The following is a 26,191-nucleotide window of genomic DNA, read 5'->3' on the forward strand; positions in this document are numbered from 1 at the left end:
GTGCTCATCAGCAGCCTGTGCTCTTTGGCAGGACAAAGGATGACGGGTTTTGACGGTAGGTGGAAGAAGAAAGCAGATTTCAAACCCACCAAGCCCATCTTCATCACCACAGCAGCAACTCTTCTTCCCACCAGTCCTGTCAGAGTCTGTGTAAAGGGAGACACTTCTCAGGTAGGCAAGTTAAGATGTTCAGAGCTTTAAGGTGTCAAAACAGAAAAATAACCAAGTTAATGGAGATCAGAGCAAGGCTGCAAGATGATCCTCCCCAAAAGAGGCTTCCAAAAGCACAGCAGCATATTTTACACTAGACTGACAGTGCAGGTAAAATCCCTTTCTCAAAGCAAAGGCAGCCATTGGGAACAAATGCAGATACACACAACAAATAAAGACAGACACATTCTGTATAAGTAACAACTTTATTGTAACTTGATGTGCTGAAACGCAAAAATATTTTCAGCAACAAGGTACAAAAAGTATTTCACCATTAACATCAGCTGATAAAAAAAGGCTGGATGGTTTGATACAACTGTTTACATATCTGAATTCTCTTTATCATTTCCACCCCAAAACAGGTCCAAGTCATTTCACTGGTTTAACTTCTAAAATAGGACTCATTGATCTTAAGCCTTCAAAAACCAGGTTACAAATACAGTGAAGTTCCTTGCAAAACACTTGAAATAGTGAATTCCCTTTACAAACATAGTCCATTTACTGTAAGCAGAAGCCAAGATATGAGACTAAGTGTCCTGGCTTAGCTAAGGAGCTGAGCTCTGCACTAAATATGCTATCGACACCAGACAAAGAGGACAGGTAACATTCCATTTGTCAATTACCAAAAAAAAAAAAAAAAAATCAATTAAGCTTAGGAATTTTAACCAACTGTAAAATTCGACAAAATTTGACAACATTTCAGGTAGCAGTACCTCACATTTGCAATTCACTGCCTTCTATGAAACACAGTTTCAAATACTGCACATGGCTTTTATTCTCCCAAGGGAGAAGCCTTGCCATGAGGATTTAAAAGGAATACAATCTCCATGTAGGTCTTCTACTGATCTCCTGTGCAAAGGTGAATTTTATACTAAATACTCAGTGTTTAGAAAAACATCAGAACTAGAGTAACTTTGTATCCATGATTATCACGTTTTGACATACACTTATCTTGTAACAGCAATTACCACAATTTCACAAAAATACACCATTACTCAACTTGTATCTGTAATACTTATTCCACTTGTTTGTGTAGTTTGTACCTCGGTGAAATTGAATTTAGGAAGCAAGAATCAACATGCAACAGAGGTCAAATGCAACTTGTAACTTTTCCATCTCAATTGTGTACCAAAGAGCATTCTTCTTCACCTTTAAAAATATGTTTTACAAAGACCTTGCACCCTGTTAAATCTTCTCTTCATTGCCACAGTTTCCTAAAAAGGCACAATGTGTTCATACTTCTGCATGCAGTAAATGGACTAGGAAATAAGGATTATTTATTGAAGCAACTTCCACCCAAAGCATCTCCTTAGGAGAGGTTTGAATGGAGAAAAAAAAAAAATATATATATATAATACATAATAGCATTTTAACAGCAAATTGAGTCCTTATTTTTAGAAAGTCACCCTTGACAAAAAACACCACACAGTCACACACACACACACAGTCACACACACACACGCACAGGACACATGCAGGGTTCTCCCCAGAAAAGCATGGAAGTGGTGGTTCACATCTATCTGAGAGAGTAGTGTTGGCAAGCCAAAACATGGCACCTTCATACGGCATATTCCTAACCTGGAGGGAAAACTAGGAAAAACCCCCAAGACTTCAGCCTGGAAAAACCTGACCATTGATTATCAGATTGTTCCTGATCTGCTGCACTTCCAAGTGAGGCTGTAAGGGCAAGTTCTTGAGGTGTGGGGAACGAAACCGAGCTACTGAATCCGAAGGGGAAGGTTGTAATGACCAATGTCCCGTTCCAGTGAGAACACTGCATGTGGGTAATTAAAAGAGGTGAATAATTAGTGCACTCACTTAAGAATACAGCAACTGCTTTACCTTTTTCTCAAGATCGGACAGAACTTGAAAACATAAATAAATAAAGTCCAATCTAAACAGATGGATCAGCAGAGGGCTCTTTCCTGTTAGGGTAACACATGGTTCACACTGCCTGGCTTGAGGAGGGGACACTCTCTGATGCAGATGATATCACAGCACAGTGTCTGACATTTTTTTGGTACAAAGTGTGCTATTAGGCTTTAAACAAAAATAATTTCTAGAAATCCTTAAGCTTTCCATCTGATTACTGTAAGTTGTTACTTTAGAACAGGCTGACCTGGGCAATCATTACAGCATTAAATATTCAAGTCACTTTGCACGTGAGAGCTGTGAGTTTTACAGTGATGAGGATGAGGAGCTGTAGTCCCAACACATTATACAGTGCAGCAAAAACATCATAATTTTGGAATAAACACCTTCACCTCCTGTTGTGGAGAATGCTTATGAGACTTTATCTTAGATAAGTATTTAAAAATTGATAAATCTCTCTAAATATATAATGTGATGCCTTGTGTATGATTAAAATTTCCAATTTTACACTTTAGCCATCATAAAGATTTAGTTAGAGGGTAAGAAAAAAATTCATATTTAGAGGTTTTAGTCTTCAAAATGGGACTGGGCATTTTTTTTTTCCAATTTACCTTTATAAGTGGTTTACTAGATGCCAAAGTATAAAATTATATATTCTTTCCTCTAAAAATTTAATTCAGGGCAAGTCAGATGAATCTCAATGAAATGAGGATGGAGAAACAATCTGAAATTCTTCCTCTCTCCTCCCTGCATGACTTTTTTTAATAGGCAAACTCAAACCCTTATGCAAAGAGGTTTATAAGCTAGGTGAGATCTCCCATTCCCCACTGCAAAACCCAAGTCTTCCCCCCTCAAAAAAAAGAAATACAGCATATTATCACTATTACAGTAAACTCAATGCAAGAACTCAGGGAACATTTAGAGTGTGCACTACTGCAGACTTTTCCTCCCAATTGTAAACAAAGCTATCAAACACTGAGGATGTTGATATTAAAGCTAAGGTTCATATAATAAAGAACTGGCCCATGACAAGCAGTTTACAAATGTTTCATCTTTTTCACATTATGCAGAATTTCAATACCATCCACAATGCTAGTACAATAACTGAAATGCAAGACTGAGCAAGTCTCTGCTTGCAGATACCATCTGACATTTCAGGGAAATACTCCTCGATGTGTGCACAGCCTCCCCAGGTGTTCGTGGATGCTGTGCGCATACGTCAAGATGGGAAAAATCCCTTCAAAGTTTTCACCATTCACATGCCTTTTTCAAATAAGCAAAAATATTCTGTTACTTAAATATGAAAGCTTGCAATAGCCACCTTCAATTGAGTCTTAAAAAGACATGCCTTTCTTTTCTAACAAAACTAAATCCCATGTGGCTGTGGGCATCTTAAAATGTATCTAAAAAGTTAAGCCACAATTACCTGTACCTCATTAATTCATCAAAAGCAAAATATATATGTACCACACAACATACAAAAGTTACACATTAAAAGTGCATATTCAGAATCCATTTGGCCCATTTCCTCAATTTACATTTGGTCATTCTACGCATCCTTGACTTTTCTATGCAACCACACACTGGGATATATTTATTCCATATACAACACCACTATTCCTTTTCACATTGAACTCTTTTACCTCTCGTTCAGTTCTGCATTAAATGTAAACTAATGATGGACCGGAAAGAAACACAAGCAAGAGGTTTATTCTGTGTTTCTTTTCACCGCTGGGACAGCTTTGACACACACACAATAAGCATTACAAACTGTAATGAAAATACATTTTTGGGCCAAACCATTGCATATTTGCCCCCACAATGAAAAATAAATTATGTTCAAAGCAGTATATTGCCATAAATAGCCTGTAGGCATTTGCTGAAGGTAAACAGGCTCTCCCTTATATTTAGCACTTGGCCTAGGGTACATGATGTGCCTCTGGTTCAAGTGCTTTTAACAAGAGGCCAGTCAAAACCTTCCAGTTAGCACAGGACCAACTATAATCTTTTTTTTTTTTTTTTCTTCTGAAAATAATGGAAGATCCCTTTCAAAAATTAATCTTCAGTTATCAACTTTACTGCATTATGGAGCTAGTGCAATCCTGCAGAGCCTAGTCAAAAAGACAAGGCACATTAAAAAATAATAATAAAAAAATCAAGATACATTAGACTATATGGACTAGAGAGTCATTGAAGATAATTTAAGGCCTTTCAGTGAATTAGAGTAATCAGTCTAATTTAAAGCTGAGGATTAAACCATAAATTATCCATCTGAAAAGCAAACAATAGGCTTTTTCAGCTCCTGTTCTGTGGACACGGATAACAAAAACTCTTGTTATGGTTTGTGAAAACACCTCTGGACAAGGAGGAGTGGAGTCAGTCCAATTTCTCTAGAGTTCATGGAAGATTTCAGGACTGTTTTAGCCGTTTGCGTGGAATGCCAAACTGTGGACACTGTGCAGACGCCAGAGCGCGAAAGGCCTCGGCTACTAAGTGAGGGTGGGAGTGGATCATGGACTTCCAGCCTGCTGTTTCCATTATGTCTGTTGCTTGGCTGAAAACAGAAGCATTAACAACAGTCACACAATTTTACAAACCAAATGCACAGTGGAGAAGAGCAGGCAAGGCAGAAGTGCTGCAGAAGGGCAGTCAAACATTGTGGAACACGCTGTGGGTGCTAGTGAGGATGCCAACAGAGAGAAGCAGCCGTTTGCAATTTGGGTATAGAAATATAATCAGACATGGGACAAAAGGTTCTGCTCTACTCAGTACCAGCCAGAGCTCAGCTAGAGAACTGTGTCAGAATAACCACCTTGAAATTGCTCAGGAAAAACAAAGAGGAAAACTGGAAGAAAATGAGGTCTAGTGCAGAGACAAAAAACAAGGGAAGACACGATAATCTCATTACGTAAAAGGGCATGCTCAATTTGGGGAGAGAGAAGGATGACAAGTTGAATCAGCTGTAACTGCAGCAAAAAGGATGTAGTTCATCTCCTAGAAAGAGCCATGAAGGCAGATTAGCTGGCTGGCTCCAGACCCCTTCACCGGGAGCCTGCACGCTCAGTACCAGTGGAGCACACTGAGAATATTCACTCTTTTTTCAGTGCAGATGATGGGCCACATTCAACAAAATGGCTTTCAATGGCCACTTGATTTTTAACTAACACAAAAGCAACAACAGATTTCAGCAAGTATCACACTGACACCCAGGAGATTAAAAAATATGTATTTACTCAGTGTTATTTACTTTTTGGTGAAATAATATAGAAAAAAGGCAAAAAATTCACTTCGCACATGAAAAATAATACATTGGTTGGAATGCATGCCACACTGACACAGGATAAATTTGTAATTTGGAACTAATATCTTATGCATCAATCCCAAGTTCTTATTGCTCTGCATTTTCAAAAGCCTTTCATGAGCACCCCCATGCTGTTTCAGGAACATTATCAAGCATAAAGTTATCAGCTGACCTCTACACCACATGATCTCTAAAACACCTTTGGCAGATTTCTAATGCAAGCCTTTAATCTGCTACTGCAAGTCAGTGAAGGTAAGGGCCTTGAGAAACAATACCAAAGTTCAGACTCCCTGGTGCCCAGAGTCAGTAAATTAAGCCAGGCCCTCTCATATTATTTCCCTGAATTACTGCAGATGTTTCAGCTGAAGCAAAGATGACCAGCATGTTAACTAGCAAACATTCACGACAGAAGTCAGCTCAGGAACTTCCAAATCACTTGAGAAGAAATACATCAAGTAGTTACATAGTTATCATCCTGACTTATCTCTATTACTGGTATTTTACTATTTACCTTTCACCCCCACTTCTTTTCCACATCATGATCAATCATTATGCCTGTGAAGCCTTTTTTATTTCAAGGAGAAACAATAATTTCAACGAAGTGGTACAATACAGCCTTTAAGTTCTCTGGAGACTCTCTGATGGTAAGAAATAAGTGCTCCACTGCCCTTAGACTGTTTGAACCTACTACCGGCTATCCTGAAGCTGGCTGTCTTCCACTCTGTGATTCACTGGAGCTGCTGCAATCAGTGCCAGAGCCTGAGCCACACAGTCTCAACCTATTTCCAGTGTAGGCAGGAGCCCTTAGAATCAGAGGGACCTGACTGACGAGTTGTGTGGCCTCCAAAGCACTTGTGCTGGCATGTGGGAAGGTGCACAAACACGTCCCCGAAGGCAAAGAGAGCAACTGCCCTCCTTTCTGTGGAAATACTGCAGGCTCAGACTGACCCAAGCAAGTCTCAAAACCACACTGGGGTTATCACTCCTCCAGGCACAAACCTGGGTACTCAAGAGAATGGTTTTCTCTATAAAGGCTGCTTCCATCATCTCACAGCACTATGCCCCTAGGAGAGGGAATGAAAACCAGCTATTGTTAGGATCTCACACTGGAGGGCAGTTAACATTCCCTATCATTTAAAAGGGGAGTCACAATCATAACTGGGGTAGCATCTGCTGAATCCTACTTTACTTACAGTCAGTGACAGGCCTCAGTAGTGTGGAAATGAAGCAACAGTTCTTAAGATCTGCAGTCTACTTAGCAGTGTTTGTACAGAACATCGTGGGGCAGGGAAACTTACTTGCTATTCCAGTTTTTCCCATCTTTACACCCAAGTTGTCTAAGAACACTGCACCTGCAAGAGAGAATTGTGCTAATATTGAAAAAGTACACCAAGCATGAACATAAATATATTTAGAGACTCATAAGCATTACTTGCCTGTTAATAAAGTCTATTGCTTGTGCTTTTAGCTGTTCAGCGCTGTGCAAATCTGCGAGGATAAGAATGTCAGCAACATTTTCTACCGAGAGGTTACTACAGAGTGCTTCCTCACACATCACCTTCAGCCGTTCCAGTGCATACTGGAGAGAGAGAAAAACTGCACTAATCATTCCTCAAACTCGTTCCTTCTGTCCTCATCCCTACAGTTCCTAAAGACAGTTCCAGCCAGGCTTGGTGCCTCCCAAGCTTAACATCAAATCACTTCCCCACAGGTACTGCAAAGCACACTGTGCTGCACTGAAGAGTCCCCAGGTGTAACACAAGCATTAGGCTTGACACAAACTAATTAAAGACCTTGCTGACAAAATTTGTATTAAAAGAACAAAAATAACTCATTTGGAAGGTTTTGTTTCACGTCTGCTTGGTAAGGGAGGAGGAGCAAGGAACCAAACCAGCACTGAGCAGGTTCACATCTCTAAGTGAGGGGAAAGAAATGATACAATGGAGTTTCATCAAACTACATTGTTTAAAACAAATTTTAGTCCCAACTCATCTCTGAATTTCTTGATTTCCCTCATACCTTTGATATAGCCTACAAGAAATCTGATGTAAAATAACTGCATTCCCACATTATGTTTTGCACAAATAAACTGTGCTTCTTTTTTGAAGGATGTCACAGTCTGAAGAGGTTTCATTTTTATTTTCTGATATTGCAGACAATCATATAACTCTACCTTATAATAGTCTCTACATTTATCAGTTACGCCCTAAATCAAGGCCAGCATTCAAAAAATAACCTTAATTGCTGAGCTGCTGTAAATCCCTTCATCTCAAAAAGCACAGCAGAAAAAGTATTTCAAAGAGCAACAATTTTAAGAGTAGACAAGATCCCAACACAGAAGAGATGAAAGATTAGAACTATTACATTTGTAGGGAAGACAAAAAGATGAAAGTTCTAAAGTAGCAGTACTTTAGGGAAGCACAGTTAATTCAAGAACTTGGATAAAACTTCTTGAAGAATACAAAAAACTAATATACTTTTTATTCAAAAACCAATTTTCCAAATCATATTAATGGTCTCCAATTTATAAAAAAATATGATACTAAATAAATATCTGAAACACTTCTCTTTAAAAAAAAGATTTATCAGCCTGCTACTGCTAAAAAAAGTCTGTTCTTTACCATCTTCCTTCATTTCTGATGAGAACTGCTTCTCATGTTTTAAAAAAGCAAAATATATATCAAACAATCTGAAAATAAGATTTTTATTTTTTTTTTTTTTTAAGATCAACATTCCCCAAGCAAACACCAGGTATGGGAACTTTGGAGTCAATTACTTACTTTGTCTGCAGCTGCCAACAAATTGTCAGCCATTTTTTCAAGGTTTGGTGCTTTTCCTGTGTAAATGAATCTCATCATTTCTTTAAAAACTTCAGGGTCTACATCATTTATTTCTACACGATTCTGGTAAAGAAAAAGAATCAATAAAAGTCTTTGGAATTTAGCTACAATTTCCAAGTGAATATCAAGTATCATCTGCATGCACACTGCAAGTCTTCATTCACCATCCATACAAAATCCTTACTAATTTAAGGTAACATTCAACAATGTTAAGCCGAAAGCAATCAAAAAAGCTCTTAAAAGTTAGGTAGAAACCAGCTGGAAAAGCTTCAGCAATTCAAAGTAATTGCAATTTTTTTCCTAGAAATGCATAACTCTGGAGTCTATCACACAGACTGTACATAAAGATCAAGACACACTTTCAGGAATATTTCAAAACGCTTCTGAGTTTCCAACCAAACAACAATGTATTTGGAATATCTGAGGTCAGAGCAGCAGACAGAACAAATTGAGCCATTCTTGGCTAGACTTAAACTGAGTCAACACAGCCCAGGTTTTGTTCTGAGAATCCAAAGAGCAAACAAAGCAGCACATTGAACAGCCACCAGCTGAAGAATGCCCTAACAGTGGCACTGCAGGCTTGACCTATCCTGTAACAGTATCCCCTATAAGCAACTAATGAAGTAGGAAATGATGTCAAAGATGTAGAAGCAAGAGCCAGAGTATAAAAATCCCAGGCACAGGGCATGTACATGGTCTGGTTTCCTATCAGTATGCAGGTGTAGGGCTGCACTGGAGATCCAGTGCTAACATGAAGGCAAGGGCCTGGCATGGCACATTATTGAAGCTGAGACATGCTTGGATTTCTTTCAGTCCAGGACCCTCAATAAAATGCTCCAATTCCAGCTGTGAAAGTTTCCAAACTGGAGAGGTTCAGTGAAGAGAAGTGACCCTCAGCTGTACCACAGCACCACATTCACCTGATGTACTTGTGCACACAAGTGGCATCTTGCAGCTTTCAAGACCAAATAATGATCACCTATCATAGCCCTTCAGTGAGGTGATCAGTTCCTCCCCTTTTCATGGATTCTGCCTATAACCAACCCATCTTTGATAATGCTTCTTCAAGAAAGACACAAACAGCTCCTCGCTGTGGGAGACATCAAGTGCATAAAAGCAGAGGCAGCGCTCTGCTGATTAGGTAACTACCCATCCAAAACACTTACACAGGTCAAGTGCCTGCAGAAGCTGCGAATGAAAAGAAGTGTTCCACTGCTTCAGGGCTTAATTCCAGTCATAATTCACCCCTTGTTTCTTGGTTACCATAAAAAACACTTTAATACTCTACAGCAAAACCTTAGTCAAGTCAATCAGCTGAGGCAAAAAGGGGGCAGAGATTATCCGGTCAATTGCACCAGTAGCTAATGTTTAAAAACATTATCTAGGGCAGACACAAGCACCTGAAAAAATCCAAATCCTCCAGCACCTCTCCACTCTTTCTACACAAATTCCCTCAGAACTCATCAGGAGAGGTTCAGGAGTTGTCCCTCCTGCCCTCATCCTCCTCAATCTGAACTACCTCAAGTTTTCTGCAATGTTTTCCACTTCCACAAGGTACAAATATTTACAGGTAACATTTTCAGTAATGCTTACCTTTTTGCTTTCCTCCATTTCATGTTCAAACATTGCATTAAAAACTGGAGATCGTGCTGCAGCAAGAAAAGTGACTATTAAATATAATCAAATGTTAAACTTACAGCAATTGAAATTACAAAATAATAGCAATACAAAAGTAGAAAGTACCTGCAAGGACAGACTTATGAGCTTTGAATTCTTGTCCTCCTACATAAAAACTGCAATCTGTAAATCTTGTTGTTTCCCAGAGATTCCCTAAATCTTCTGCTAGTCGACATTCAGGTACCTTCAAAGTGTTTGTATTAGACTGTCCTGATATATTTACTGAGTCTTGGACCACGCTTACCTAACAGAAAATCACAGCAAGACAACTCCTTCATAACTGAATGCCAACAATAATTAAATCACAGTACCTATTGCTAGAATTCCAACAATTCCAAAGCAAAGCAAAAAACAGTGAAGCTTCTGGCATTAGGCCAGAACCATAAGCTAATGCTTTACAGTTTACTTTTAAGTAACATTTAAACAAACAGGGCTTCACTTAGAGACTCTAATATTGTGTACTTATCCAACCAAAACAAAAAGAAAGAGCACAATACCACATACCACCTGACAGAAATGCCAAAGTAAGTAAGGACAGATAGGGTTCTTAGAAAACCAGTGGGAACAAAAAAAAGTTAATGCTATTTCAGAGTTAACAGTTCAACACTTCACACACATCCGAGCAAAATATACACAATATAAATTTTTATACAGACCATCAGGATCACATGGTCACGGAATAGTTTCATAAGAACAACCCACAGATTTTTTAATAAGATATCCCTATTGTACTGACAGTTACGTTTATGTATAACCTGCAGTGTGATAATGCAAACCAAGTGCAAGTAACAGCTCCTTCATGTTTTCATTTTACTTAGTCCAGGTGAGGCCTGAATCACAAGTAATTGTTTTCCAAACAAGACTAAAAGCCGTTACTTTCAAAATACAAGATGTAGTAGGTAACTTCAATAATGAAATGCATGCTCACAGGATGTAGCTTCTGTACAGAACCAGTTCAGAAAACTGAAATATGTGCTTTTGAAGTGAATATTCTGCCATTATTCCCCATGTTTAAGTCTTTCATATAGGAAGTAAACAGGACAGCAGCACTCCCTGCTGCTTTTTCAGTTGTATTCACATACTAAGTCCTTTTAATCAGTATGCTGGGGAAACAGAAGAGCTAAGCAGGTTTTGCTTCTCTTGTCTGAGAGCACAACCTGAGAATAAAACCTTTGTAAAGAGCCATACTACAACATCTTGATCACTTCATCTCTCAAATACAGAAAATTAGGATTACATATTAAGAGAAAATGCTGATACTGCTAGGATCAGGGCTTTGGTTGATTTCCAAAGGCATCTGGAATAAATCTGGGATAAAGCAAAAACAGCCCAGCTAAGCTTCACAGAAAGTTTGAGCACTGCAAACCAAACTCCAGACCAGAAGAGGAGGAGGATGATCCAATTATGACAGCAGCTTGGGGATATGAATCACTGCCTAATTCCCTGTATCGTCTCATACCCCCTTGTGAATACAAGAAATTCCTTTACATTCTTCCACCTTAAAAAAAAAAAACCAGAAGAAACCCAAAGCACAGCAAAATTTCCCTTTCACAGTGAGACTGTACATTTATAACAGCAAAAAATCTATAGAGCTATTTCCCAGTTTCCATACACAGTGATTTCAGGAGATATTCATACACACAAAAGAAGTTTTAGCTTAGCCAAGCTCATCTTCTGTTGCCAGAGGAGAGTTATGCTTTTCCAGAGCCTTGACTCAAAGTTCATGATCCCAGCTGTCCACACAGCATCATTTTGTTAGCTACAGACAGTGTCTAGGGAAAGTCACCTACACACTCTAAGTGCACTTAAACTGATTTCTGACCTTCCAAACTTCTGGTTTAGAATAGCTTCTAGTATTTATTGAGAGATGTGCAACACAAGCATTTATTACAAATCATCTTCTTAAGATATATAACCCAAGCAAGGTTTTAATTCAAGTCTCTCCCATCCAAGTGGCCTGGCATGTATTGTCTTTTAAAGATTAATCTTACTATTTATAATTAATTTAAATAAAGCTGAAATCCAACTAAGTTAATCCCATATAACTACCGAAAACTTGTCAACTCAAACAAGTTCTGTGTGATGACAGTTAACAAGGATAATGTCCGTGATTTTCTTGATTTTGAATCTGTGGTAATCCAATAGTAAGGGTGATATAAGTGATTCCTGAGACTACTAAGCCAGGTAAGAGATCTGTGATAGCAGAGAATATGCTATTCCATTAGCAAATGGAACATCTGCAAGGCTTCAGTACTTTTGGATTATATGGGAAGGGAGAATTCAGTCAAACAGAGAACAGTGTGTCTACAACACTGAGGTTGTATTTAATCACTAGGTCACTTGTTGGTGGCAGCACCAGACTTCACAAAGTATTAAACTTATCAACCCTTCAGGTTCCAATCCAAGGACATATCCAGATGATCTTGAAAACCTCTGGCAACACAGAATGAGTATCTTTGCTGCCAAAGACAACCAAATAATCTTCCTGCAACCCAACAGGAAGAAGGGCCAACCAACACAGTCAGTGATCAGTTACCTTCACTGAATACCTGCTACATCTGACAAGTTTTATCAAGCCAAGTGCAATATAGGCTTAAGACGTGGTAAGCCAGTTTTCCAAACAGGAAACAAGTAGGAAGGCAAACATGGAAATTGGAATTTAACAGTTAAGTTGTGAAAGGACAAAAACTTCAGGCTTGTCTATAGAAACAGGTCCTTCAAACAACACCTGTCATTTCTAAGGACAGCTGAAGAGCTGGTATCACACATCCAAAGAAAGAAATTCTCAAAATATTTGGATTTCCAAGTTTTTCCTTCACCTTGAAACAAGCCAGAAGTTATTTTAACACACTTGCTGTGAACAACTAAATGTTTTACTTCATTCCACATTTATAATCACAGTAGGTCCAACATTTCACAAAAACCACTCACATTAAAACATCAAGACATTTTGTCAGTGATTAGCATCAGAATTTAAGTAACAGTGTTCTCTGTGGAAAATTCAGTATTTCTTCTACTTACATTTCTTAAACAAACTTAATCTCTAAAATTAGAGTGATCTATTCCAAAACCAAATGCTACTTTTAAGAGCTGCTCATTTACATCAAAGTGTTCATTAAGAGGACAACTTAAGAAGAGAAAATACTCAAAAGTATCTTTACAGAACCATAAAACACTTGTTATATCTGCTTTTATCACCCAAATAATTGTATTCAAAACTAATTTATCATGCAGCTAATTTAACTTGTCTAAGTGAAAATAAGATGCACTATATTTGCAATATCTAGTCTCAAGGGCCACATTTCAATTATTCTTCCTACCCAGCATAATGACATATAATTAAATTGTAATCTTGCCAAGACAATTTTACACGTTTCCTGTAAATACACAGATCAAAGTAAACTTATTAGCAGTTAGAGCATCTATCATCCTCCTAAGTCACTAATCACTTTATGGCAGCCCAGATAACCAGCCAATGTATATTCAACATACAGTCCACTTACACTGCTACTTTCTCTACTTTCCATTTTTAACACTAAGCTTTTTACTTAAATTTAATATGAAAATTTAGCTTATGAACATAAATGATATTATAGAAGAACGGACCCACAATACACCGTGAAGTTAAATTCATACCACAGCTCTCAATATTAATTTTCAGTATCGAACACACCTTCTAGAAGATACTTGCATTTGCTCAGAAAACAAAATATAACAATTAGCCCAAAAATAAAGTGTGTGATTTACTGGAAAGACCTGTTCATTGGTTAAAGCCATCAATTAGGATATTACAGGAATATAGATTCTGACCATTAGTAGGGTTTTCTTTTATAATGTGAACCAGTATGTGAACATTTCCTTCTGCTTATCCAGTGAAAACCAATCCTCTAATTCCAAACACAACTTCTTTAAATAAAAGTGACCTCAGTAAAACAGCATTTCTGTAGACAGCACACACCAGCCACCTTTGGCATAAATAATTCTACAGTCGATTCTGATGTAACTGTGACAAGTTCATGGAGAAGTCCAGCAGTTTACAAGTGATCAATTCAACATTCTACACCTCAGTGTACAAGCACCAAAACAGAAAAAAATGCAATGCAGACAAAGCAATGTATATTTTACCACGCTTCTAGATTTCAGAAGACAATTTTAGAGCATGTTACTGCTTAAATAAACATAAATCTCTACTTATTCGAGCAGAAAACATTTTATTTAAAATTTTATTACTTAAAAATGAATACCCACCTCACAAAATAATGTAAGCTTGTCATCTGGTAGAAGACCATTAGCTTCATCTAGTAAAAAATCTCTTCGGATAAATTTCTTAAACCCCCAGTCCTTGCCTTGCACAAATCGATACGCTCTTTGGCTTTCTGATAAAAAATTGTGTACAAATACAGCAAGTTAAAGGAAAATATTAACAAATAACACCTCATTCCACATCAAGGCTAAGTGTTAATAAAAAAATGAATCAATTTCACACATTTGGATCACATGTCACGTTTCTAGAAAACACAGAACAGATTAAAACCTTTTTAATATTGTAATAGTGTTATTTTATAAAACACTTGATAGAACTTAGTAGAGCACAATTTGCAATTCAAACCATATCATCTCCTTAGATCTCTCTGGCACCATCCAGCAAAAGGAGTTTTTTCAGTGAGTGTTTAAGAAAGCCAATGTGTCAAAACAGGAATTGTTCGGAGGGAAGCACCATTACAATGAATTTGTCACCACAAACCCATCCTGACAACGCTCTGCAGTTGTCATAACAATGTGGTTTGACTTCTTCCTGAAACGGAAAATCTTGTTTCACAGGTTGAAATTAGTTTAAAATACAGTAAAAGCATTAAAATAGCAAAACAGAAATAAAAGATTTCAAGCAGTAAACTCTTTTTTGTCATTAAAAGATATTACTTGTATTTACCTTTTAGCCCTAGTTACGAGAATTTTTTTTTAATCCATCAGATTTGCTGTGACCACACAACTTTTTTTTTTCCCAGTTCTAATGTTCACAGCCAAAAAAGAATTCCCACAGTCATCTCAGTGCAAACACATGTAAATTCAGTAAGATCGCACATTTTACATGGCTGGTTCACTGAAAAGTGGCCACTTGATCCGCAAATTAGCCAAAGGAAAGAGCACCATATACTTTAACTCAAATAGGAGAAAGAGGTTATTTGGAAATGGCTTTGAGAATCTAAGTAGAATAAAGCACATTCTGAATTACATTTAGAAAGATTGTTCAAAATTAAGACAGCAAAAAATACTTCTGAAATAAGACCATAGGGGGAAGTGGGGAGGGATCTCATGACGAGTTCTTTAAGAAAGAACTTTCCTTTGATTCCAAGAAAGCTGGGCAAAAAACACATCACCATCTCATTTGCTGTATGCAGAGATGCTTCAGCCTTCCAAAAAGCAATTTAAAAGTTTAAGTCAGAAGTTTGTAATAAAAGCAACATGTTTTTCATGACAGAATCTGTTAAAATATCATTCCTTCTACAACCTCCAAAATGAAGCCATCAGCAAAGCCAGACTTCCCTGTACTATTGACCTTGGCAGCATCACTGGAACACACTTGACCACGTACCACAGAAAACACACACGTGTCACACACTGCCCTCACCACCAAGAGCTGGAAAAATTACATTCACAACAGCTCTTCACTAGGATTGCATCAAGCAAAATATCCTATCGAGATTTTCACTATATTTTCAGAATACACTGAAGAACCACCTGGGAGCTGACACTGCAGGAGGTGTGAGGTCTCTACCACTGCCACTTCATCACACTCCCAGTTCAACAACCCCCCTGCTCACACAGAGCCCAGAAGCAGAGGAAAATGCACTTACTGAAGTGCAGTGTGGGCTTTGAGGGTGACACAACAAACACACAACACTGTTCACATCTGAAAATCTGTATACCAAAGAAGAAAATCATATTTCAAAAAAATATTGTCTAGGCTTTTTTTGGCATCTGGATTAGTGTTTTCACATTTTCCCCAACTTTTAACCTCATTAAACTGAGTGAAAAAGATTCAGAAAATCACGTTCCAAAAGGATTCAAAAATTTCTTTTTTAGATTCAGCCCAGTTCTTTATTCTGCAGACTTAGGTTTCACTCTTAGCAGCAACAACCAGTGTTAACCCCCAAAATTAAGAGCAGAAATAGAGCAGCATAAAAGTGCAAATGTATTTTTCTTCTAATAAAGTAAAAATGTTAGCTTGCTCTCTGTTTCATACATAGCTTCACCCCTTGAAGCAGCAGCCTATGCATGAATTACCAATTTACAAGGGACATTGGAAGTGGGGCATCATTTTCCTATCTCAGTAAATACACAGCATCTACAGCAGCAGATGGCAAATGGCTGGAGAGTCCAAGAAATAAGACTTCTGTTGGTAATTTCCCAAAGTGAAAAGATATTTATAACTCCTGTGGTGCCCAACACAGCACAGATACTATTGCAGAAGCTGAAGACACACCCACTCATAGGATTTTTAGCACTGCAGGGGATGATGAACCAACAGAGAGCTGATGGGCCAGGATTTGGGTGTTTGCTGCAGCCCTACTGTCAGGAACAATCAGGTCACTGGAGATGGGGGTCCTGTGTACAACAAATCAACAAGAACCCACAATGAACCCCATAAGGCAAAAAAGGACAAGCAGGACACAGCTAAAGACTAAAACAGGCTGCCCAGATAAGCTGTGGAGTCTCCATCCTTGGAGCTCTCAAAGCACCACAGGTCCAAGCAAACTGCTCAGGCTGACCCTGCTTTCAGCAGGGGTTTGGGGCCAGCCAGCTGCCAGAGCTCCTGTGCAAACTCAACAATTCTGCACTTCTGTCATTATCTCCAAATAGTTTTTGATGCAGTTTCACATTTTATTACAAACACCAATCCACTCCTGGACTGTGTCAAGTCCAAATGTATACATTCTCCAAATGATTCTCCAAATGTACACAAGTGTAGCTTTGCTCCAGAAGCAGGAAGCTTGCAGTGACTGAAGAAAACACCTCCATCAGTGTAAGAGGATTAATAGAGTGAAACATGCATGTGAAACATAAATATTTACCTTCCTTCCAAAGAGTCCAATAATTTAATTTTAACATTTGAACTCAGTTCTATGGATTTAATTTAGAGATTACAAGCGGGCCTAGTTACATAAGGAGAAATAGCATGAACTTTGGCTATAAACACTGCAGAACTATAGACTTTTTGTAAGAAATGCAGAACTTGCAACAAAACAGGGCCTGAAACATCTCTTAAGTCCTGGAGTAGAAGGGAAGCAAAGAAGAGATATTCTTCACAGACAGGAGTTGAAGCAGCACAAATTCAGTGCAGATCAGCATCAAATTATTCATTTTCACAAGAATCCCAGCTTTCCCAAAAAGCATTTCCAATGAAGGTTGTGCTCACAAGTTTGAAACTAAGAGCTTTCCATACATTTTTCATATCAACACAACAATTAAATCAAATCACCAGTTATTTCAAAGTCTTCTAATTCCTTGGGTACACGGCTCATGTTTTTAAACTGATTACAGTGCAAATCAGCTGAAATAGACCAAAATATTGTAAAGGATGTCTAAAAAAAACTGCCACGTATGCTTATCCTAATTAACTATAGAAATCAAACACTTCCACTGGAGCTACGAACAAGCAAATACACCTCTACTAACAGGAAGCAAGAATAATCTGCTGGAAAAACTAAGTGACAAGGACCTGGAATAACAGCAGTTGGCAACGTGCTGTAATTTATACTGCTCAGGATAGAATTAACACAGCTCAGTGATCAGAAACATGTGAAACATGAACAGGATTTTATAATTAAGTTTCTAAAAGGAAATTTAAAAAGGTATTTTTAAATTTTATCTCAGTATTAAATTCTGCTCTCAACTGAAAAAAAATTACATTGCTGATGTTCTTCAGGATGCTCTTACAAAACCACATTAATATCCCCTTACCCATTGCTTTCGTTTCTTCTCTTTTAGCATTCAGCAGGGAAAATTTGAATTTTGCTCTGACTTCACTTTTTGGACAACTGACTAAAAGCAAATACAATGACAAATAGTCTTTGCTTTCATCATCTAATCCCTTTGGATTCACTCTCAGGCACCTGAAAAAAAAAAGAAGAAATAGTAATTTTTAAATGGTACCCAGAATAAATTCAGAAATACTTTTACAAGACACAGTAATAAATGCTACTGAAATAAAGATTTCCCTTGTGATTGCCGACACTTTGAAATTAGAACCAATCCATACCTACAGTAAAACTCCAAGAAGTGTCCAAGTTTTAATATTTATTTGTAATTTAACTTCACATTTTTTGTGAGTAAAAAAAAACCCAGAAAAAAACCAAAGCACTTGCTCAAATAAAGACCTTACCACTTCATTTTGTCATTTGGCCCTGATGAAAATGTAGAACTCTTTAAAACTTCACCCATTTCTTCACGGCAAAAACTGAAGTTATTAATGGTCCACATGTACGAAAATTTTACTACTTTAACCTGAACAAAAGATCAGAAAACGTTAAGAAAATTTAACTTGCATACCAAGCATTAACTATGAGAACTACTTAGGCTGTCAGCTATAATTTTTCGATATGTCAATAACTTTAATTTGGTTTTTCTTAACAATTATTATGACAATAAAATAAAGCCATTGGAATTTATGTAGATTACCTGTGTGTAACACCAGCTTTCAGCCACAGGTCCACTGGACATCTCCCCAGGAGGAGGTGGGGTAGGAACCCTTGACATTGCCACTTATTGCAGGTTTATAGTATCAAGAGAGCAATCCAAACTTCAGCAATTCTCCTAAAAAAAAATAATTCATACATTTTGTTCATCCTTTTTGAGGTGTGGGAAACACAAAAACTCCTATTACTGTGTTTACTAAATGATGCATCTGAAAATTAAACCTGAAAAGAGGACAATGGCTCTGCTGGGTGTCTCACATTAATAACCACTGGAGCTCAAAACCTGCAGGCTGAGCCCTCACACAATAATTTATAAAAATAAGCACCTCTGCATCACACACCACCACTAATGACATTATTGACACCCCCTTTGCAAATTACCACTTTGCCCACTCCAGAAGCGTTATAACTTTCTTCAGGCTCTTCTCCTTTGATTTGCAGAATACCCAGAGCACTCAGTTATTAGTACAGTGCCTTAGTTTTCCACCCAGACATAATTCAGAAGAACACTCAGCCACCTGGGAGTAGAATAGGTTCACACAACCCTGAGATTTCTGAATGGAGGGTAAGAAATTAAACCTGCACTTCAAGTAGTATTTTCTTTCACAGGTGCCTTCTATCTTTAACACCAACAGACACAGCTGAAGAACTATAATCAACCATGTGCTCATTCCCTCTCAAAGGACAAAGCTGGAAAACAGCTTCAGTCAACTACCCAGCCCTGCAGAACTTTCCAACAACAAATAAAGTGATTTGGTTATGGACTACCACCACCTAACAGAGCACTACAACTCCTTCTGCCCATCAGGAACTGAGTCACTTGCCCAGATCGCTCACAGCTGGCTACAGAGCAGTCATTGGGCCTGGCTCATGAAAGAAGGTGGGCCCATGAGAGGGCAGCTCTGGCTTCCTGGCTGGCTCTCCTTCAAGGGAGGGTTTGCTCTCAGCTGTAGACAGCTTCCTGTCACAAGCACAGCCTCTCACTTAAGCTGCTCCATTAAACTGCTAAGAAGTGAAATGAACCCTAATCAAACCAGAAGAAAGTCAATTATTTCTGCCACAAAACATTTTCTCTTAGTACAGAAAGTTTCTTTAAACACACCCTGCTATCACTTAAAAGCAACCATCTTTCTGCAACATTTGACTGCTTCACTGTATAGCTCTTTTTTGCTGTGACAGAACAGCATTCATTGTCTTCCTCAAAAGATGTGATTGCACATCACTAACCATGATGGAACTCTCCAGGGACAGAGCAACACTTAGAAACAAGGTTTTATGCAAACATTGGTAAAAAGACACTGCGAGAGCACATACAATTCAGTCATGATGTGAACAAGTTTATTATTCCTACAGGAAGAATTCTGTTGTGTGAATTGCTATGATCCTCACTGGATGTTTTCCCACCTGCCTTTTCTGGTACTGCTTCTCACTCACAGTATGAAGTAGCCTTTCCACATCAAAGCCTGCTGACAGGGGATTGCTCTGAATCACGTAAGTATAAGACCTTGAAAAGAAAGCTAATTCTCAGTTTTCACCAGATGAGGAAGCAGATGCTTTATAATCATATCCCTTAACGAATCTCTACCAACAGATCTGCTATGACAGGGTGAAAACAAAATATTGAATAGGTCTCCTGCAAGATATGGATCCCTGAGACATTGAAAACTAATCATAAATACAATTCAGCTGTCTTTAATAAATGAGTTTTCCCCAAATAAGGCTTGTATTTGTGGCAGCATTCAGTACTTCATTAGTACTTTCCATAAATGAAAAACAAACAGCATCCCTAAATTTAAGATAACTGAGCTTGTTTGCCTCATATTTTTTTAAGCAGGAAACACATATATTGTGCATGTTGTGTTTACAGAGCTTTTGCTAACATGTTTACAATTGGTTTTGATTCTCTGTACAGAACCACCCAGAGTACAATTCCCGGGAAGGATACCTATCCACTTCTGCTTTTGTAAAGCAAATATTAGCACTTATATTACCCTTATTTCTGGAAGCACATCCTACTCAGTGGTAACAACTGAAGCTGTTCCCCAAATGCAACAGATTTGACATAAAACCATATCCTGAAAGGGTTAGAACAGCTTACCTCAGTCTTACTGAACCCGCTTGCTGCTCCTCAATTCTCCAAAGCTAAAAGCAGGAAGAAATACAGCCCATTCCTTATTCTGTCATTTGCATGAGATGCACAGGACTGTCTCGTCTCTCATCTGTACCTCAATTCTTCAGTCCATTAGACCAGTCAGCTTCCAGTAACCATGAAGGAACAGCAGATCTGAGCCAAATTTGCTCTGAAGTGGTTTCTAAATTGGAAAAGCCTGAAAATAACTGCTGTACACAATCTCTTTTAAGAAAGTGTTTGGTGACCTTGGGCCAGCTACCACTAGTTATCTGCCCACTCCTGTCTCACAGCTAAATCATCTTGATTCACTGAGAATTTAATTCCAAGCAAAGGTAGTTATTTGCAATTATTTTCAGGTCCATCTGTTGCCTTGTCTCTGTACCTGATCTACCCAGGGCATCTGTACTTCAGAGGCTGCTTCCACCTGCTGCAGGGCCTTTATTTAAGGAAGACCTGATTTTACCTAAGTACACTTCCCAGGTCCTTTTGAATAGCCTCAGCTTTTTGTAAAGTTTCCCCTTTACAGTACTAGAACCAGACAACTGATTTTCATGACCTTCTGGTACATCTCTTAGGATCAGATTTCCACCTCACTTTTTTTGCAAGGATTTACTATGCCAATCACATTTTTAGACTGAGAAAACTGGCAGAAAGCAGTAACTTTAAATCCTTGATGCTGGGAGTCTGTGTTGAGGAGCTGTCTGTATTTTTTAGTACGCCTGGGCACACAACTTAAAAAAAACAAGGGACCAACCAAGACAAACTGAATAATGGAGAAGGAATAAACAGAGCATCTGATGCTCTGTTAACGTGTACCAAAACACAGGGAGAAGGATGGAAATGGTTTAGCAGTACTGCAGATCTGCCCCTCACTTTACTTAATCAGTTAATTGGGATTTGGGTGAGGTCATAGGGACATTTATCAGAACTTCAAGGTGAGAAAGAACACAAGGTTTAAAGATGCTGTCCTGAAGTGCAGAGATGTTTTGAGAAGGACTTTTGCAGTCCTCAGACTGACAGTCAGACCACGCTGAGTGGCCACCAATGGTCACCAGGGCAAAGGAGACCCTGAAGGTGAAAACAGAGATGCAAATACACACTCACCCTTTGTTCTACTGTGCTCTGCATGGCGAGGAGACTAAATACTACTTTGAAGACATTGTTTATGAATCATTGATTAGCCACTGTCATCAGCCCTGACAAAATGGTTCTTCCAAGTACCAACCCCTCATCACAGCCTATTAGACCAAATGGTTGGGAACAGAGAGAGCTGCAGTTCACAAAACCAGTTGGAGAATGACTGGGAGGAATTAAATCAGTGAAGGGCAGGAAGACAGGTCTGCTATCTGCAGGATGAAACAACTTAGAGGGACAATTTTCATGCTAGAACCTGCATTTATTACTCTGCAGGCTATCATGAACAAAGCAGCAGAAATGATGGAACATTATCAGACAACAGCTCCAAGAGTTTTCAGGCAGTGCTGTGCCTGTCTGGACAGGGCTCAACAAACCAGTCCGTGTGGCCATTCTGCCAGGCTGAAATGTCTGACCATCAGGGAAAACATGCACTGGGAACAGGAAAATGAGCTTTAATGGATGGGGTAAATGAAGTTTCTGGCTTTCAAAAGGAAAATAAGATGTATTCTTAAAGGGTGTCAAGTTCCTTTGTTTGGGTTTTTTCTAATGAAGTGATATATTCATACTGAATGTTGTACAGAAGTCAGCAAGGATTTAATTCAGGGTTTGTGTTCACTGTCCTACTTTAAAAAAAAAAAAAAAAAAAAAGGAAAAAAGGAATCCGTGTGGCCATTCTGCCAGGCTGAAATGTCTGACCATCAGGGAAAACATGCACTGGGAACAGGAAAATGAGCTTTAATGGATGGGGTAAATGAAGTTTCTGGCTTTCAAAAGGAAAATAAGATGTATTCTTAAAGGGTGTCAAGTTCCTTTGTTTGGGTTTTTTCTAATGAAGTGATATATTCATACTGAATGTTGTACAGAAGTCAGCAAGGATTTAATTCAGGGTTTGTGTTCACTGTCCTACTTTAAAAAAAAAAAAAAAAAAAAAGGAAAAAAGGAAAAGGTTCTTTGCTTGTGCTTCCAGACCCCAAACACGATGGGCTTATCACTTCTTCTACTGGTCTGTTAAGGAAGGTACTGGCTTCACCTGATAATCGTTCTGCAAATAGACCAGATTCTGTTAACTCGGGATCTTTGAGGAGCTGATCCTCCTACAGTGAGCAGTAGGCAGAAATAAGATAAAAAAGGGGGATTTCTCAAAGCACATTTTATTTAGGAATTAGCTGAAGAGCTCTCCTAGTCAAACAAATACTTGTGCTAAATTTAAAGCCATCTCAAATTGATTATTGTTAATTAATTACCTGCACACAGAGTGTAAAGAAAGCACAGGCTACCTTCCAAAAAATGTACTTACAAAGATTTTCATCACAAGCTGGATCAGCTCTCTACTTTCCTAACTTTTAAAATGAGATCTTAAGATTCAAAGTGACTTCCTACATCAATAACATGACTTTCAAAAACACTGTGTTGTTTCCTTCTCTAAAATTGAGTATTTATCAACATTCTAAACGAAGTTACTTTTCAACCTCTCAGAGCTAGACAAGAGCACATTCCCAGTCTCTTACATCTTGTGCTGGAATTATCTCAACAAAAAAGCGACTAGCTCATTAAGAAAGCACCACATACATAGGAAGACACAAAGAAGAATTTTCTACACCCCCAATAATAAGCCCACAAAACACTTCATAAACCTGTTTCAAGAACAGCCCTGTTAAGAGGATGTTGGGCCAGCTCTCTCACTAGGAGCAGCTCAGTGCAACAAGCAGATCCCAGGAGTTGTGTCAGGGCAGCCACAGTGGAGCAGGTGCACACGAGGTGTTGCACATTAACCACTGACCATAGCAATGGTTTATCTCGGTATTTCAGTGAGGGATTGCAGCCAGCAAATTGCTGGTAGCAATGGCTAAACAAACTGTCTTCTGCAGAGTACCCAACACACCCCAAAAGTCAAATCCAGCCTGCCAGAACCCAACCCACAGATAGTTCTCCAAGCAAATCAGTGACCCTGTCCTGCTCCCTCAAGAGCGAGAAGAAAAGCACATTTCCTCTCATAAAATGATCACCAGAAAATAAAGTATCACATAGTATTATATAATTAACATGTAAGTGTTACATGTAAAACTATCTATAAGTATTTGTTCAGGGAATCAGTTTTGTTTTTCAAATTACAGAGAAGGCAAATTCTTGGGAAAAACACCATCATCACTTCTTGGCTGAGAAAGAGTACATTTATGAATATAAAAATGAAGGAAACAAACAAAGCCAATCAAAATAGTTATGTCTGAAGTGGACATTCCAAGGCCCAAGACAAAGTTACCCCTGCAGTCTACCATGTGAAGCAATATTCCAGCTGGATGACACAGTTCAAGGTAGCATCAGCTTATGAAGGCCAAACTATTTAAGAGTGAAAAAAGCCATGTCCCTTTCTCATTGATCACAGAAGGATTTGTGTAACAGCCACCCACTACCTGGCTCACACTTATTCAGTGGCATGAAATGCCTGTGGCTTGAAATTTATTTTTTTTCTGTTTAAAAGTTTGTCTTATAAGCCAATTATGCTTACATAAATTCCTAAGATTTTTACTAGTAGTAGAAAAAAAAAAAGAACTTTGCAAAAAATAGGATTGTTTTTTTAATTAGGAGGATTTGTATCCCTTCACAATTGATCTTTTTGAAAGAACTGCTGTTGTATTTCCTAAACAGCTAACTATTAAACTAAGTTTCCTGCTGGATGATCCACAACACAGTAACAGATGTCTGAAAGGTCTATTAAGCTCAGGCAGTTTTGCAATTTGTTCAGTTATTATCTTCTCTGAAAACAGACTCAAGATATACCTAAGAAAATTTAAATACTGTGTTTAGCATTTATTGATTTTAATCCCCATCTATCACTGCATCATTTGAGCAAACAGAATTACTCATCCTTACACAATTGCAATCACATATATACATCCCTAAGTTAGAAAACCTATAGGTTAAGGATGTACTACACTTCACATTATCTGTGGTACTTCTAACATGAAGAATTTCTCCTTTTTGGGGCAAAAGATGGGAACAGCAGTTGGACTACACACAGGAAAACCCTAAGACACTTAGTGAAGAGGCAGCCCATAACAATCACAAAGGTTTGAGGCTTTTTTAGAACATGATACTAAAAAATGCTTATTTAAGTACATGTTTGCTCTGGAACCACGCAATAGCAACCAAGTTTACACAAACCCAAGCTCTGGGGCTTAAATCAGAAGCTCTGGCTGCTCCTGTGCGCTTCATGCTTAACATCTCACCCCTGCCATCCCACAGCTCTGCTGGAAGCCTGTGCTCTGCCAGGAGACACAACCAGCAGCCACACCACGAGCCAGTTCATGACTCTCTCCACACTGTTCCAGTGAGAAAAAAATACTACCATGGACTGGACTGTGACAGCTGAGAAACTCCACATACACCCTGTCACCCCTGCCCGGGGACAGTAAACTCCAGCAAAGAGAGGGCAGGCAGCTGGGGTCACAGACATCTCAAAATAGCTGCAACTAAGACTCCGGAATCTAAAAGCACATCCCCGTGGTGGTTCCAGCAGAAAAGCCCCAGCAAGGCAAAACCCAGCACATGGGAAATGCCCAACTTTTCAGGAGGGTGGTGGTGTAGCTATGACTGAAAACACTGAAGTCAGCAGCTCAAAATTAGCAAGATAGTACCTATTAGTTGTACAAACTGAAAAGTTGAGTACACACCATTTTCAGGCTTTTCTCTAAATTTTCTTTCCTACCCTAAGCCTTTGAAAAATAAAGTTGAATTTTACTTCAGCTGAGAGAAAGCCCAAGTGCTCAGCAGAGCTGGAGCTGTAACTGTCTAGTTTACATCAGCCAAGCCTACTGATAAAAATCCCCCAGCATTAGCCTTGCATTATTGTTCTGTAATACAGGAAACCCACTGTGCTCTGTATTAGATATCCCAGACCATTCCCTACAGCAGTCATCCATACATTTCCCTGGAGAAGAAATGCAAGATTATTTCTTACAGCATTTTTCATTTTCATTGCCCAGTCTAGTTTTACTGGACCCAAAATAGGGGTATTTCCACCACGATTCCTCTTGGGAAACTATTCTATTCAAATAATCTATTGCTGTTGGGGTTTGTTTCCTGGTATACAGCCAAACTGATCTTTTCCCCTCCTTAGTTTCACTCCATTACTCTTACTCCAACAAATCATTGGCATGTGAAAGTATATTAAGTGAAGACATTTTTACCCTAAATGCTTTAGTTACACACAATTAAGAGTTCACCAAATTGAAAATGCTAATCTTAACTTTCTTCTTTGCACTTGGAACAGAAGTCTGTATTAGCCAACAGAATGTTGATTTCAACCAAACAAGAAAGTATCTTTCCC

At 38.5% G+C, this 26,191-nt stretch overlaps 1 protein-coding gene across 2 annotated transcripts; it reads right to left on the reverse strand.

Annotated features, from left to right (window-relative positions):
- Positions 1-397: 397 nt before the first annotated feature.
- Positions 398-18,714, reverse strand: SPOPL (speckle type BTB/POZ protein like). 2 transcript variants are annotated; one of them, XR_001863944.1, is made up of 10 exons: positions 18,580-18,714; positions 18,284-18,405; positions 17,863-18,014; positions 14,149-14,276; positions 9,967-10,144; positions 9,817-9,872; positions 8,164-8,286; positions 6,820-6,962; positions 6,577-6,735; positions 398-4,636 (listed from the first exon to the last, which is right to left on the reverse strand). XR_001863944.1 is itself a non-coding variant. In XM_017740223.1 (10 exons), the coding sequence occupies exons 1-10, from the start codon at positions 18,655-18,657 to the stop codon at positions 4,492-4,494; spliced, it is 1,179 nt and encodes a 392-aa protein (XP_017595712.1). In that variant the 5' UTR covers positions 18,658-18,714; the 3' UTR covers positions 398-4,491. The 2 variants fall into 2 exon arrangements, 1 of the variants encoding a protein (XP_017595712.1); XM_017740223.1 differs by having other exon boundaries at positions 6,682-6,735.
- Between the last annotated feature and the right edge of the window lie 7,477 nt (positions 18,715-26,191).

The sequence above is a fragment of the Corvus brachyrhynchos genome, unplaced genomic scaffold, assembly GCF_000691975.1.
Source record: "Corvus brachyrhynchos isolate BGI_N302 unplaced genomic scaffold, ASM69197v1 scaffold126, whole genome shotgun sequence".
Taxonomy (NCBI): domain Eukaryota; kingdom Metazoa; phylum Chordata; class Aves; order Passeriformes; family Corvidae; genus Corvus; species Corvus brachyrhynchos.